Raw genomic sequence first — 17,307 nt, 5'->3', positions numbered from 1 at the left:
AAATTTTTTGTATGTTATGTTACAGAGAAGAACCTACCTTGTCTAGAAGTCTGTCTTTTCAATATAAGGACTGGAGTTTCTTGATGAGATGATAGAGAAATGTCATGAAGGGGATAATGAAGCTGATATACCTGCAACAGACAGTTCAAATTGAAAAAAATAAACATTTCTCATACCCTCTCCTTTTGGAGCCCCCTATAAAATAGTGGTACAAAATGATATGAAATGATGGTTTACTTGGCAGAGGAAATTGTTGAAAATGTCATACCATATTTTTGTTACAGTATGTCAACTGTAAGATTCTACGTTTGAATAATAAACAGAAAAAACATACATGTATATCCTATGTTTGTCACATATTATTTTGTTTCAAATCTATCTGTTTTAAATTTGTATCTCTTCTTATTTAAAATATTTGTTTCTTTTAGTAGAATTTGTATCTTTCCTTGTGTGGTTTAAGACATGTGGTTTAAGTAATTGTCCATGTGTCTTGTTTGTAGGTTAGGTGATCCACTAAACTGTTCTTTGTCTCTTCCTTAATCAGTGAGTAGATTTCCATGAAACTTGTTCAGCAAAAATGACATCATTGATGCTTTTAAAATAGATAATAGATTTATCGGTAATCTTATTCATGCACCATAAATAATTTATGTAATTTTCTTTAAAAAATAAAAATGGTGTTGCACATACACATCATTTGGTAGCTTGAACATCAAAGAATAAATTTCATTGATAAATTTCTTGAATTTTTCATAGGTAGGGTGTATAGAATATTGTGATCAATGTACTATGTTTTGTGCATATCAAAAGAAGTGATAAGGAAAATTGATAATTCAAGTCAGCCACATTTAGATCACAAGAATGAAATCTCTACCCAGAAATGAACAACTTACATACCAGGTAACAACAAACACAAAACAACTTCTTCATACCTTCAGTAAAACACCATCAGAATAGTCCCACTGTATTACTGACTGGTCAAAGGAACAAGACAAAATCTGAAATTATAGTGTCAATGTATGTACAAACATAAAAATTGAAAAGATTACAATATTATTAACAAGGAGAATTCTTCAATTTCATGAATATATGTAAAAAAAAAAACCACACAACTTGAAATAAATATCAAGCCCTCTTAATTTTCAATGAATTAAATGTAGAAACTGCTACCTCATGTTGATGTGTATTGATTTTATCTTCCACACAGGGCAGATCCACAAGGAAGTGGTTGTGATACCCATTTACAAAATGAAACTAAACTTCACTTAAAATTTTTCAGAATAACACATACAAATCAAAAATTATCCAAGTGGTTTCAAAGAAATAGTTTATTCCAAAAGTTGGTGAAAAACTAATCCCAGAATATTGTAACACATAATCAACTTATATTCCTGATGCAGTCTGTCCCTGGTCGACATTCACCCAAATCACATCTGTCTGTCCCTGGTCAACATTCACCCAAATCACATCTGTCTGTCCCTGGTCGACATTCACCCAAATCACATCTATTCAGAGAGACAGCTTCAGTCTGTCCCTGGTCAACATTCACCCAAATCACATCTATTCAGAGAGACAGCTTCAGTCTGTCCCTGGTCAACATTCACCCAAATCACATCTATTCAGAGAGATAGCTTCAGTCTGTCCCTGGTCAACATTCACCCAAATCACATCTATTCAGAGAGACAGCTTCAGTCTGTCCCTGGTCAACATTCACCCAAATCACATCTATTCAGAGAGACAGCTTCAGTCTGTCCCTGGTCAACATTCACCCAAATCACATCTATTCAGAGAGATAGCTTCAGTCTGTCCCTGGTCAACATTCACCCAAATCACATCTATTCAGAGAGATAGCTTCAGTCTGTCCCTGGTCAACATTCACCCAAATCACATCTATTCAGAGAGACAGCTTCAGTCTGTCCCTGGTCAACATTCACCCAAATCACATCTATTCAGAGAGACAGCTTCAATCTGTCCCTGGTCAACATTCACCCAAATCACATCTATTCAGAGAGACAGCTTCAGTCTGTCCCTGGTCAACATTCACCCAAATCACATCTATTCAGAGAGACAGCTTCAGTCTGTCCCTGGTCAACATTCACCCAAATCACATCTATTCAGAGAGATAGCTTCAGTCTGTCCCTGGTCAACATTCACCCAAATCACATCTATTCAGAGAGACAGCTTCAGTCTGTCCCTGGTCAACATTCACCCAAATCACATCTATTCAGAGAGACAGCTTCAATCTGTCCCTGGTCAACATTCACCCAAATCACATCTATTCAGAGAGACAGCTTCAGTCTGTCCCTGGTCAACATTCACCCAAATCACATCTATTCAGAGAGACAGCTTCAACTGGTTTTAGGAGCAAAACTGAACTTGCAGCAAACCAGACATCAGCACAGAAAATTATTATACACATATTCCCATATAATATGACAGCTGTTTCCCATTCAATTGATGTTTTTGAGCTTTCGATATTGCCATTTGTTAAGGAACTTAAAGTTTTTGAAATTTTGAAAATGTTATCATTGGTCACCTTTGACCATGTTGACCCTTGATATCTAATTTTACACACTATTATTTATTTGGGTTGACAAAAATACCAGTAAGTGTGTCCATGTATGAGAACTGATGTAAAGAGTTTACCTGTAATTTGTTATTTGGATTGACAACTATGCCAGTAACTGTGTTTGTATGACCATGTAGATTTCTGATGCATTCTCCACTCTCTGTACTGAATACTTTGATCAAGGATTCTGAGCAGCAAAATAAACATCTGAAACATAAATGGAACTCTCAGAATAAAAAAAAATAATGCAGATAAATTTTACAATCTATTTCTCTTTTAATAATGTTTAAGAATGCAAAAATGAAACATAAAATTATGATATTGATATATGTATACCGGTATACATGTATGTCTATTAAATACATGTCTTATTTGGGGTTTCCTTGTATTGTTTCTTTGACTTCTTTTTTGAAACTTTATCATGAGAAGTAGGGCTTACCATTCTATCTTGCCAATAGTATCCTACTTGTTTAGTTCTCCTTTATACTTCACAAAACCCATTTATTTCATGCTCAATAATACCATTACATGAACAGTTGTTTCAGGTTGTGTCTAGTTTTCTATTTCTATGTCTAGCCCTGTCTCAAAACTTTTTTAAGTGTCAGGTTGGACTGGACTGTAGTAAAATGTGTAGTAAAAGCACAGCTATATATATTATGATTATGAACCTAATCATCATCATGCTAATGGGTTGGTAGCAAGTTATTTTGTACCCAAAATTACAATTTCATATCCCATGTTTACCATTCATACCCATATTAATATAAACCATTTTGTACTCAAAAAGACAACTGCATTAATCATTTAGTATCTCATAACATGTTAACTATTCATTTACTTGTAAATCGTTGAAATCTTTATCTAACATCAGTCATCAGTATTGGAGATTTTGTGAAACAAAAATGTACAATTCTAAAATTGAAAGATCCTTCATACTGCCCCATTATCATGTTTAAAAGCTTTTAAATTTAAGGAATACTTGTACATTCAACAAAATATATAAAAAATGTTTTTATAATATTTTATTTTACATTTATAAATATGTATGTTATTTAATCATAAGACATTTAAAGTTGATCTTATTTTTTTCAAATACATGCAGTCAGGATCCTACTTCGTCAAAATTATCTCCCCATTACGCCAGTTCATTTTCACAATCGTAGAAACGGAAGCCATTGTAGGGATGACGCGCTACCAATTTTGCTCTTGGAAACCGATAAATTTATCCATATTGCACCATTACGATCCTTATATGTCAGTTGTATTTTTAAAGACAAATGTATCAACTAGCTAATGAGCATCAGTTAATAATCTTGTCTGCATTGATTCAACTTAAAACTATTGTCTGATCGGTTGTCAGGTGGAATTTTCGAAAATTCATAAACATTTAAAAAAATTCTAAATAAATATTTCGTGGAAGGGCAGACTAGATTTTTTTAGTGTATGAAGACTATAAACTCTAGTTATCACACACAAAAAATTGGAATTTTTCGAAGATATGCATTTTCATCATCCAACTTGAAAGACTGTCATCAAGTACTTTCAGTAAAAAAATAGCTATTCGAACACACCTTCTCTGTTTTTGTGACTCATTAGATAAGTATTTCACTTGACCTATATATTTCATCTTTTAGTACTGTGATTTTTTTGTGTTATAACGTCAACCTGTAGCTTTAATGTATAAAAATGATAGAATTTGAAGCGAGACGATGTATGAAATATTCTTGCTTTGTACGATATCAAGACAAAATACTCAACTCAAACACGCCCTAACATAAAACGGTGCACTCGATTTTCTCTTTTCGATACAATTGTTACCCATTTTTGGAATTTTTTCTTCAGTCACATAATGGAAGGGCAGACACGAAAATTACTGAAGTAATAGATTGATATGGTTTCCGTCCGTGGTAATTTTTTCAAAAAAATCGGAGGTTATGCATTTTTGTCATCCAACTTGAAAGATACCCATGTCTTCGACTTGATATCTAATTGTTCTGCTTAACTATGAACTAGATAAATTGAAAACTTATGCAAATGGTGTTTTTAAAATAAAACACCTCGTAATTGAGAAGAAAGTTGCAATTTTGTTTGTTTCTATTAACTTTTAAAAATTTTGTCACTATAGTAAACAATACAGTAAACATTTATCGCCTTCTCTAACAAAGAGCTTCGATTCTTTTGTTCTATTTCAACCTGGTTTCCGACTGCATGGGTCGTAACATAAACAAAATGCTTCCAGCAGCAGAAAATTGCTATCAACATTTGATTGATTTATTGGAGCAGTGTGTGGAAACTTTTATATAGTCAAAATTACACTTGTTTGAAGGCATTATCCTTTAATAATTAACTCTTAAAAGTATGAGGAATAATTAACTGCAACTATTTTAATAGTTATTAATAGAACTTTTGTTTTTTTTCAAGGAAATGCAGTGAAAAGGGACACAAGCTGCCATTCACTCAACATTTTCAAGTCACTCAAGATGAAAGCTATGAATATAATTGTTTGCATAAGAATTTGCACCTTACATGCATGTTACAATCACGTACAGCATTTTCAATTTCAACTTCCATGCAGAATACATGGGGTACAAAGTGACATGGATATAAATCTTCTGAGTTACGAAATGGTATAGATATAATTCTTCCATAAGCAGGGTTCTCACTAGGAATTTTTCATGGTGAGTCCTTGGACTCATCACTTTTAGAAATGGTGAGTCCCAATAAATTTTCATGAGTCCAGGATGCATACAATTTTTGGTGTCATAATTAATGAAATATGACGAAATACAACTTAAATGATGTGTGTTGGATTTTTAGTTTTTATTATATCAATAAAAATTATGATCTCTTAATAGTAATTTTTATGATAAGATATGAAATTGCATTCAGGTGGTATCAAATGGCATATAAATCTTCCATGAGGTACGAAATGGCACTCATATAAATTTTCTGTGTGGTACAAAATTGGTATAGTTATACCTGTAAGATCATTGTAGGGCACATATGGAAGGATCCTATCCTTTTTAGCCCATCATATTAAATACATATGGCATATTTTGGTACACTTTCAAAACTGATACAATCATCAATCCTGCATGATTTGGTGCAATATTCGACACAATTAAAAAGTTATATAGAAAAATATCTGTGTCCTCATCAATTACTTAACTGATACATGACTGACTCCCATGTCTATACCATCTATACAAATTTTAAAAGCTTCCACAGCTTTTGAGGAAATAACTTCAACTGGTAGCAGTGGTGGATCCAGAACTTTTCCTGAGAGGGGGGGGGGAGGGGGGGGGGGGGCACTGACTGACCTAAGGGGGGCCCGCTCCACTCATGCTTCAATGATTCCCTATATAATCAACCAAATTTTTCCCACGAAAGGGGGGTCCGGGCCCCCCAGGATCCGTCTATGGGTAGGTTATTCCAATCATTAATAATACTTTGGAAAAAATGTCTTAACCCTTTCCTCCATAATGACGCCTTTTGACACCACCCCCTTTACTCTATAATGACGCCTTTTGACACCACCCCCTTTACTCCATAATGACGCCTTTTGACGCCTGTGTAGTACCTCAGTTGAAAGGCTTTGACTCCAAAATGTCTGCATAAGACTTTGAAAAAACTGTATCCAATATGAAAAGGAGATTCATGAGAATATCTGACTTGAATTTCATTGATGAAATATTTCTTTTCACAATGCATTAACACTTTAAACCTGATAATTTTTTTTTACTGAAAAAAATCCTATGCGAATCAAGTATTTAAAAAAAGAATTCCATGGACAATGATGGAGGAAAGGGTTAATCGAAAAGAAGTGTTACATTTTGGTTTTGCTAATTTCCAATAATGCCCACAGGTATTTGTACTGATGACAGTAAAGAGTCTTTCATAAGGTATATCATCAATTCCTTTTAAAATTTAAAAAGCTTGTATCATATCACCTCTTCGCAAGTCAGAGAACTTTTAATCTGTCTTCATAGCTTAAATGCGGTATACCAAGAATTAATTTAGTTGCTCTCATCTGCACTTTTTCTACAGCATTAATATCTTTCTGTATAGTAATATGTGGATACCATATTGTGTTTCCATAGACCATGTGCAGTCGTACTAGTACACAGTCTTAAAAATGTATGTTGATCTTTCAAGTTAAAAGTTCAGTTAATAAGCCCAAGTATACTATTGGCTTCATTTATTTTACGTGAAATATGCTGTGAAAATTTAAGATCATTTTGAAAAATAATATGGGGACGAAGTCCACCTTTATGGTAGAAAAATGAAAAAAATATAAGAAAATCGGGAAAATTTCCCAATTTTTCAATATACTAAAAAATTACTAATGAACTCAAAATCGTTAACTTTTTTTTCAGACTTTTTTAAATCCCTGCATGTGCACAGAAATCTACTTCTTTTTTCTGGTCTTGTATGCATGAGACTTTGAATAAAATATATATATTTATAAGTATAGTCAAATATAGGATTGGAACTCAATACCAATTCAATTTTAATAATTGTTTTATATGAAAAAAACGTTACCTGATGAAAGCATTTCTTTGTTTACATGTTTACATTGAATATGACGTCATAACTTAAATCCCTAACAACAGAACCAAAATCGGAAACGTTACAGTATTTCTGTTTCTTTTGTTAACATGTTTGAAATTTTTTTTTAAATTCACACAGACTTCGTCCCCATTCACAGGTAATGCCTACCTCATATTAAAATAAATGTTCATATTTATTTTTAGCAAATACATTCTGTATGTTTATGTTTCACCACAAAGTTTACGTGAAATACAGACATAAATATATTGAAATTTTATTTGTTTAAATCCAGCCTTGACGGTTATGATTTTGGGATGTAAACATGGTCATAAATCATGCATCTTTTAAATTAAATAATTGTCCTATTGACAAAGCTAGACAGTATACATACTTAGGGATAAACTTCAGTGCCTCTGGAAGCTTTACAGATGCTAAACATGATCTGTATATAAAAGAGGACTAAAAGCTCTTTTTAAAATTTATAAAATATTCAAAGGTCATAAACCAAAAATTAAAACTTTACTTCATATATTTGACCACACAGTAAAACCAATTTTAACTTATGGAAGTGAAATTTGGGGTGCTCTAGATTCAAAAAAGTTAACTGAAAAAGGAGATTGTTATTTTGAAAAATTATGTAAAGAACTGCAAACTGAATCAGTTCATTTAAACACTGGGAGTAGGAAAGAGAAGCACAAATATGGCAGTGATAGGTGAGCTAGGGAGATATCCTTTATTTATTGAAGTTATAGTTAATGTTTTCATACTTATCACGTTTAACAAGTACAGAGGACCAATTATTGTCTGAAGCTCTCCTTGTATCAAAATCCTTATCAAACCATAGTAAGAAAAGTTGGTTTAATTCTATAAGTTCACTAGCAAAATACTTAGACATAGATTTATCACAAGTTTTTAACATAAAATCAAACTTGAAAAGATTTATTTTAAACAAACTTAAATTAAAGTATAATAAGTTATGGTATTCATCTTTAAACAATGACAGAAAAAATATGTCATTTGGAAATAAACTTAGAACATACAGACTTTTTAAGAGAAATATATATTTTGAACCTTATTTGGCTATATAGGTAATAGGAATCTGAGAATTCAGATGACAAAATTCAGAATTAGTAATCATGATTTAGAAATAGAGAGAGGTAGATACAGGGGACTTCAGGCAATGGATAGAACTTGTAATCTTTGTAAAAAAGAAGTGGAAGATGAACTCCATTTTTTACTTAAATGTTCATCTTTGGAAAGTGAAAGAGTTTACATTATTTCCAACATAGCTAAAAGTTACAAAAACTTTCACAATTTAGATTATCAATCACAATTTATTTGGCTAATGTCCAATGAAGATAGTCACATTTTTAATCAAGTGAGAAATTTAATTAATAATTTAAAAGTTGTTCGAAAACAACTATTAGAAACTTAGTGAGTTTATATATTTTACTGTAAAAAGACAGAGGCATAATTTAGATATCTGTACAGTTTCTTATTGTAGGATCATAAAAGCACCAGGGGAAAAACCAGAATATTTAAATTCAGTTTCCTATATTTTTTAGGATCACTGTATTTGTCAAAGTTGAAACATGATACATTTTATAAATATACATTAGTGTGTCTTTCTTTTCTCTTCGTTGTAATCATTGATTTAATTGTACTCAAATAATTGTAATCATTTTGTAATCATTGTACCAAATTTAACTTGTGATTATTCTGCCTGTAATGGGCGTCTTTAATTGACAATAAAATATATTTGATTTGATTTGATTTAAATTAAAAACGGTGAAGATTACTGTTCTCTTTACGACTCTAGTCCTTTTAAAAGTAACACATATCACTTATATTTTATATCGAACTTAAAACCTAAAATATTCATAATGTTTACTTTGAATCTGGCCCAAACACAGGTCTTGTTTTAACGAGGCTAGCGCCCGAAACAGCAGAAATCTCAATTTTACTTTCAGGCATGTTTTCGAATGGGCGCAGCCATTACCGGAAGTACGTGTAATCTGCACATTGGCTTCCGCATTGACACGTTTCTCATTCCGGAAACTATAATTGTTTTCCTTTATAATGATTTTGTCTTGCTTTGTTGTGTCAAGAATTTTATTAATAGCAACTATTATTTGATAATTCACAGTCTTTTTTCTCCGACTGGCCGGCAAAATAAAATCTAAAAATGCGCATGGCAAAAATAATTAAAATTCAACGATAATCTTATCTGCACTTTGAAACAGAACACAGACATTCAGATCTATTATATTGCCATCTCAATTCAATTCTTTATTACTTTAAGCACATTATGCTTATCAATGCAATAAATACAAATACATTTCTATAACGCAACATGATATAATACATCAGAGAAGCAAATAAATATCAAGTATTGGCCAATAACAGTTCGGTCCTATGATTAAGGGGGTATTCAACAAGAATTTACACAAATTACGCAAATCTTTTACATTTTCAGTGCTGAGAAGTTGCACTAATTTGAACAACGATGGGCGTCTATAATAATAAGGTTTAATAAACTGTCTCCTTCAGTCTCTATAGCATTCACATTGTAAAACAAAATGAAATTCATCTTCAGTGATATTCAAAGTACAAAGAGTACACTTTCTATCTAACCTATTTACTCCATGATAACGGCCTACTTCAACAAACAAATTATCTGAAGCTTGAGAATTCCGAACTACTTCTTTCGGTCCTAAAATGGTGCCTGTTCCACAAAGTGGCAATTACAAAAATCTACACTTTCTATAGATGATAGCATGCGTTTTTTTTCTCCAAAGGAGCTAGTTGATGCATTTGAAAGAATGAAGCATCAATCATTTGTATAGTAAGCCTTCTGACTATACAAATCCTTGGTAGAATTGGGGTATTTAAGTATTTTTCCGCCGCATGTAATTTAATATGACTGTGCTGTCATTGTTTTGTTTTTTTTTAATTCGGCCAAGTTACATCATGTCGCTTGTCAGTTACATGTAGAAGCTCAGATCGTTTACGTAGTCTCCAATGTAAAAATAACTGTTTTATTATCTTTACATTTCAATGTAACCGTAGCCAGTGCCTTGTTTTTCCAAGGATATCCTTAACACGAATTGTGGAGGTCTTGGATTCTTTCATGACATTCTTAAATCCGGAATTAAGGAGTTCTGACAAATTGTGGGAGGTCCTTAATTATTTTATGGATATTCTGAATTTGACTTCATATGAATTCCTAAAATCAGTAGTATCCTCAAGGTCTGACAAGGGCAGAATCTGGTGGGGCGTTTTGGACATGCGCCCCCTAAAATTTGCAAAGCATTAAATGTCCTCAGCTTAAAAAGAATATTTCGATAATTTTACCTAAAAAAATGTTTCGCCTCGCTCCGCGAAAATTAAGCTTGCGCCCCCTAACTTAAAATCCTGGACCCGCCCCTGCATGGGTCAGATGATCGGTGTTTTGTTTTCCTTTCTCAGAAAGTGCTACCCCGTACTGATGTATGGTTCACTTTATTCAGTGATGTAAATTGATAAAATGTAAGTTTTTCGGTTGTTTTTTTTTATCTCTTACTACCAAATGTCCATCTTTATCTACAGTCGGTTAACTACTGTATCTAGTTATAAAACTGACCTATACAGCTAGGTATGCCATGATGTTCAGCCTCTCACTACCAGGATCATATAACAAACCAAATACGATCAAATACCTCTTATGTAATTTTATTTGCTGCTTATTATTCTTGATATCCTAACGATCATTTAATAAATAAATTGCCCGGCGTATCAACAACATAAGGGTACAAGAAAATATTAAATTAAGTTCTATTTTTTTTTCATAACATTGTTCTTTATTTCAATATTTTTCTCTACTGCATCTTCTTTTTATACAAAAAAGATAGTCATTAAAAAAATTATTTTGCCCCTTCTTTTAAAGATATATGACAAGGGCTTTGTTTGCGTTTTTATGGTATATTCTCTGTTTTTTATTTGATATTTTTCATCTGCTATGTTGTGAAAATTAGTTGAAATAGATTTGGAGGCAATATTTTCCATAGATTGCCATATCAGATCATATCAAGGCCAATATTAAATCTAGTATACATATTAAAATTTTCTTATACATTTTGTGATTTCAGGCGATAAAAAGTAGTAAACCTTTTAAATGGTCGAATCAATACTCAAAATCCTATGGAAAGAAACACAAGCGAATTAACTAAAGTACAGCGAGGTGAACGACGATGCAAGACAGAGAGCCTCTAGTTGAACATTTTTTTTTTGTTAAAGAAAGGCTTTCTACAATTTAAATTATCAACAGATCATTTATAATGGGAAGGTTTGTATTTTAAACGAGTGTGTCAAACGTCCTGATGGTGTAAACATGGACATTTATCATAATGTTTTCAGATAATAACAACACTAAATAAATTCTGAAGAAATATAAACATTGAATAGATAATAACCTGATAGTTGTAAATGTTCTAGTGTTAAGTTTTAAAAAAAATAATGTACTTATTTATGTATATACACAACATTCTCATATTCGATCTTAGCTTTGATAAACCTTTGTGAAGTCTGTTTTTCATAGAATGGTTATTATAACTTGCATTTTTGCAGTGTGGGCATTATTTTTGTGACAATTACAACCTAAATTTTAACCCAACTATAAAATTCTTATTAACTGGAAGACTACAATCAAAAGACAAAATCTAAATCATGCTAATAACGAAGCACTGACCACTGAAAGTACCAGACAACCAGTACTGCATTTCAATTTAAGCGGTACAGAATTATTGGTAGCAATTATACATTAAAGATTTTAATGTTTTATTAAGAAAAAAAACTGTGGAAGTAACAATTACAAAATGGTTAATAAACTTCAAAAACCGTTGAAATGACCGAAGGAGATTGATATTTTGTAACTTCACATTCAACTCGGATTTCTTACCATGCAAATTGTTTTACCATTTTACTTTGTTTATCCTGCCATGCTACGTGTTATGTTATTTGCCGTGTTTACCATGATTTTTAGGATGCTTGATGCAACGTTAATTATCGTGTTTATCCTGATTTCTTACTATATATACATCGTGTTATGTTATTTACCATGTTGACCCTGATTTTTACCATGCTGGGTGCTATGTATTTATCGTGTTTACTCTGAATTCTTATCATGCTAGGTACTATGTTTTTATCGTGTTTACCCTGATTTCTTACCATGCTAGGTGCTATGTTATTTACCGTGTGTTACCCTGATTTCTAACTATGTTGAGTTCTATGTTACTTACCATATTTACCCCGATTTATTTCCATGCTGGGTGCTATGGTATATGCCGTATTTACCCTGATTTCTTGACATGAAGGATGCTATGTTATTAACTCAGTGAACCACGGTGGCTACTATGTTATTTTCAATGTTTACACTATTAAATATACTAGTCTATATTATTTACAGCATTTACACTTAAAAGAAACTAGTCAAATTCGTTTTACACATTTTTATGTTTTGGATTAGTTGAATTTTTTTTGTCAAATTAGAAGTTTTCCGTTTATTGATGATTCAATAATGTTATCATCTTGTGTGTATTTGTATTAAGTCTTTTCCATAAAATTAATGTGATGGCTCCAGTTCCTAAAATTGCCTCTTGAATTTATTCTCTCTTATCTCAAGTGGAAATTTACAAAATACTTTACCCTCAAGACGAAATGTTTGTCTTTTAATTTATAAAATAAATTTATCATCGCGTATTGACATAATTTTGCACAAACATCACTACTTGTCGATCGCAAATATAAAACTAATGTACACTGCTGACATTTAATAAAATTTCAACTCTTCACAATTTTTGTCCACCTTTACATAACAATGAGACGGTAACCTGAAGAAAATATGCAACTTTACATCCATGTGTAGACATGAAGCCAAGTTCGCCCACTGACCACTTGCGTAAACATGTTCAAGAAGATGTCTTTTAAAACATAATTTCATGTATTTTGATGAATAAGTTATCCGCCTGACATTTCAAACAGTTTTTGGTGCTTAAAAACAGTTTTAGCAGGATAAAATTGATATTTGCATATAAAAAATGTTAATAGCTTTAAAAAGTCAGAGGGGCTAAAAAAAAACGAAAAAAAAAGTATTGAAGTTTTAATTATTAGCCATGATGATACAACATAGTACACTACACATCATGCACAAGCTGATCTGACAGAGTACACTATACATAACCATGATGATCTGACAGAGTACACTACACATAATCATGATGATCTGAAAGAGTACACTACACATGTCCAAGCTGGTCTGAAAGAATAAACTACACATAACCATGATGATCTAACGCACAACACTACACATAACCATGATGATTTGACACAGTACAGCACACAGAACCATGATGAAATGATTTAGTACACCACACATGTCCAAGGTGATCTGACAGAATAAACTACACATAATCATAATGATCTGACACAGAACACCACACATAACAATGATGATCTGACACAGTACTCTACACATAAGTATGATGATCTGACAAAATACACTACACATAACCATGATTATCTGGCATTGTACAGCACCTTGTTATATTCAAACTTTGTGTACTACGAATAACAATGACGATCTGACACAGACCACTTGCGTTAAATTGAGGATCTGACACAGATCGGGGACATGACGATCTGACACAGACCACTTGCGTTAAATTGAGGATCTGACACAGATCGGGGACATGACGATCTGACACAGACCACTTGCGTTAAATTGAGGATCTGACACAGATCGGGGACATGACGATCTGACGCAGACCACTTGCGTTAAATTGAGGATCTGACACAGATCACTTGCGTTAAATTGAGGATCGATCTGACACAGATCGGGGACATGACGATCTGACACAGACCACTTGCGTTAAATTGAGGATCTGACACAGATCGGGGACATGACGATCTGACACAGACCACTTGCGTTAAATTGAGGATCTGACACAGATCGGGGACATGACGATCTGACACAGACCACTTGCGTTAAATTGAGGATCTGACACAGATCGGGGACATGACGATCTGACGCAGACCACTTGCGTTAAATTGAGGATCTGACACAGATCACTTGCGTTAAATTGAGGATCGATCTGACACAGATCGGGGACATGACGATCTGACACAGACCACTTGCGTTAAATTGAGGATCTGACACAGATCGGGGACATGACGATCTGACACAGACCACTTGCGTTAAATTGAGGATCTGACACAGATCGGGGACATGACGATCTGACACAGACCACTTGCGTTAAATTGAGGATCTGACACAGATCGGGGACATGACGATCTGACACAGACCACTTGCGTTAAATTGAGGATCTGACACAGATCGGGGACATGACGATCTGACACAGACCACTTGCGTTAAATTGAGGATCTGACACAGATCGGGGACATGACGATCTGACACAGACCACTTGCGTTAAATTGAGGATCTGACACAGATCGGGGACATGACGATCTGACACAGACCACTTGCGTTAAATTGAGGATCTGACACAGATCGGGGACATGACGATCTGACACAGACCACTTGCGTTAAATTGAGGATCTGACACAGATCGGGGACATGACGATCTGACACAGACCACTTGCGTTAAATTGAGGATCTGACACAGATCGGGGACATGACGATCTGACACAGACCACTTGCGTTAAATTGAGGATCTGACACAGATCGGGGACATGACGATCTGACACAGACCACTTGCGTTAAATTGAGGATCTGACACAGATCGGGGACATGACGATCTGACACAGACCACTTGCGTTAAATTGAGGATCTGACACAGATCGGGGACATGACGATCTGACACAGACCACTTGCGTTAAATTGAGGATCTGACACAGATCGGGGACATGACGATCTGACACAGACCACTTGCGTTAAATTGAGGATCTGACACAGATCGGGGACATGACGATCTGACACAGACCACTTGCGTTAAATTGAGGATCTGACACAGATCGGGGACATGACGATCTGACACAGACCACTTGCGTTAAATTGAGGATCTGACACAGATCGGGGATATGACGATCTGACACAGACCACTTGCGTTAAATTGAGGATCTGACACAGATCACTTGCGTTAAATTGAGGATCGATCTGACACAGATCGGGGACATGACGATCTGACACAGACCACTTGCGTTAAATTGAGGATCTGACACAGATCGGGGATATGACGATCTAACAAAGAGCAACGAGCCTTTCCTTTACTAAGCTTATAGGGTGTTCTTTTAATGCGTCGTTTGTCTTTTTAAAAATGATTGAGTTCAAAATAGGTAGGGCTAATCCTTCGATAAACTATGGATATGTTCATGTGCCTGTCCCTAGCAAGGAACTTATTCAGTGTTCGTCTTTTGTCGTATTTTAATATTTGTCTTTTTGGGAAATTTGAGTTGATTGCATATCTTGGAAAGTCTTTGTTAGATTTATTTATGAAAAATTACTATAGTGCCTAACAAGATTTTGTGAGGTAGACGAAATTGACTTTAAAACGATCGTATTGACTTTTGATGTGCAGAAATAGGCAGATCGGACATATTTTGACTTTAGTTACTTACTTCTTAAGTTTGGGATTAATTGTAATCAACATATTCCAATGAGACTGAAAAATGCTTTTTTTATTATGATAAATAATAATTTTACCTGCCGTAGTCGTGCGTAAAATATATTTCGGTATTTCTCTTACGAAAATGACTTGTTTAATGGAACAAAACGTATTATTTGTAAACTTTCTCTTTACTCTTCACAATAGGCTTTTAAAAAATAACCTTTCCAACTGTATATTCCGAAAATTTGGTGAAAATCGAATAAGTGGCAATTCTTACCTTTCATACCTTAACTTTCATTGATAAAACATAATATTGACTCGTCCAGTGTCCAGTTTGAAGGTCATTTTAGTTACCGGTCACATTCATGCACGTTCTAATTAATCAATAGTCATGTATGAAAAGCATAAACAAGTTTGAAGGTAAACTAATAACAACTTAATCCAATCAAATTGCCTACGATTCAATAACAATGACCAGTCCACATCATAAAAATGTATAGGGGTAAACTGGGTAGGGAGAAAATGTCAGATATATTAAGTTCACTATTTTGCAATAACGAGTAAAAATTTGTTAACCAATAGATTTGTTATAATTTCATAATCATGTCGTTATGTATTGGTATAGTTTTTGGATCTTTCATTAGCGTATTTAAGGCTGTAGAAAGTTTGGCCTTCAAAAGTCAACATAATCATTGACTTTATAAAGAAAATTTGCCTTTTTAAAACATTGAATGTTTCACAAATAATACGCGACAACAAAGCAAAATCATTTCTTAAAACACTGCAAAAAAAATAATTCTGATTGATGCAGTGGCATTGTCATAAATTGCACTGGAGTGAACAGTGGTACATCAAACGTCGAATTCCCTCACACAATGTTATCACACACTATATACGAATCAGCTTCAGCATGCCGAAAAGGCACCTGCCTATGGTTGAAGTACATGGATTGACTTTGGTTTTACTTTGTCGGATAAAGATGCTGTATGTAACTCACATCTCTATACTTTTCATACAACTCCTTTTATTTATATTTCAGATATCTGAAAACTCTTGTAAAGTGGTTTTTTTTTATATAAAGCAGAATAGAATATAACTCTCTTTTTGTGATTCCAAAGGTAGATTGGGCATAAGAACATTTAACCTTAACCTTTTATATTTCTGTTATAAAGATATCTCTCTGTAAACCGAGATTATTTTGCATATTACTTTATATTAAAATAAATGAAAAAGTCAAATAAAGGATCTGCAAACATCACGTCAAAGCTATTCAGCAACGTATGATATTCATTTTATTGAATTTTATTAAATATAATACCCTTTAGCTAATTATTCATATCGTTAAACACTGCAATAATATGTTTAAGGCCAACTTCTCGTTAATGGCGCTATAAAAAGGTCGTTTATGAACAACTAATAATCTAAAAAAACAAAATACTTTCACATTAATAATTGTTGTGGTTATTAAATGTGATGAGCGTTACTTTGATACAACTTTTTTTTTTAATTCAGGAGGGTGTTCATATATTGGTACAATACGTTGTAACATTCTTTTCTGAGGAACTTAAACAAGAATAAATTTATAAT

The 17,307-nt window shown here is 33.4% G+C and overlaps 1 protein-coding gene across 1 annotated transcript in view; it reads right to left on the bottom strand.

The window, feature by feature from the left end:
• LOC143071778 (WD repeat-containing protein 75-like) overlaps window positions 1–9,139 on the bottom strand; it is a 34,939-nt gene extending 25,800 nt beyond the window's left edge. The window contains exons 1-4 of the mRNA XM_076246351.1: window positions 9,012–9,139; window positions 2,647–2,776; window positions 933–998; window positions 38–131 (exon numbers count right to left, since the gene is read on the bottom strand). Of these exons, the coding sequence (XP_076102466.1) occupies window positions 38–131; window positions 933–998; window positions 2,647–2,776; window positions 9,012–9,094 (373 nt within the window). The 5' untranslated portion in view covers window positions 9,095–9,139. The remainder of the gene's footprint in view (window positions 1–37; window positions 132–932; window positions 999–2,646; window positions 2,777–9,011) is intronic.
• Between the last annotated feature and the right edge of the window lie 8,168 nt (window positions 9,140–17,307).

This window comes from Mytilus galloprovincialis, chromosome 4, assembly GCF_965363235.1.
Source record: "Mytilus galloprovincialis chromosome 4, xbMytGall1.hap1.1, whole genome shotgun sequence".
NCBI lineage: Eukaryota > Metazoa > Mollusca > Bivalvia > Mytilida > Mytilidae > Mytilus > Mytilus galloprovincialis.
Note: the sequence above shows the minus strand (reverse complement) of the source record. Positions and strands in the feature narration are given on the sequence as shown.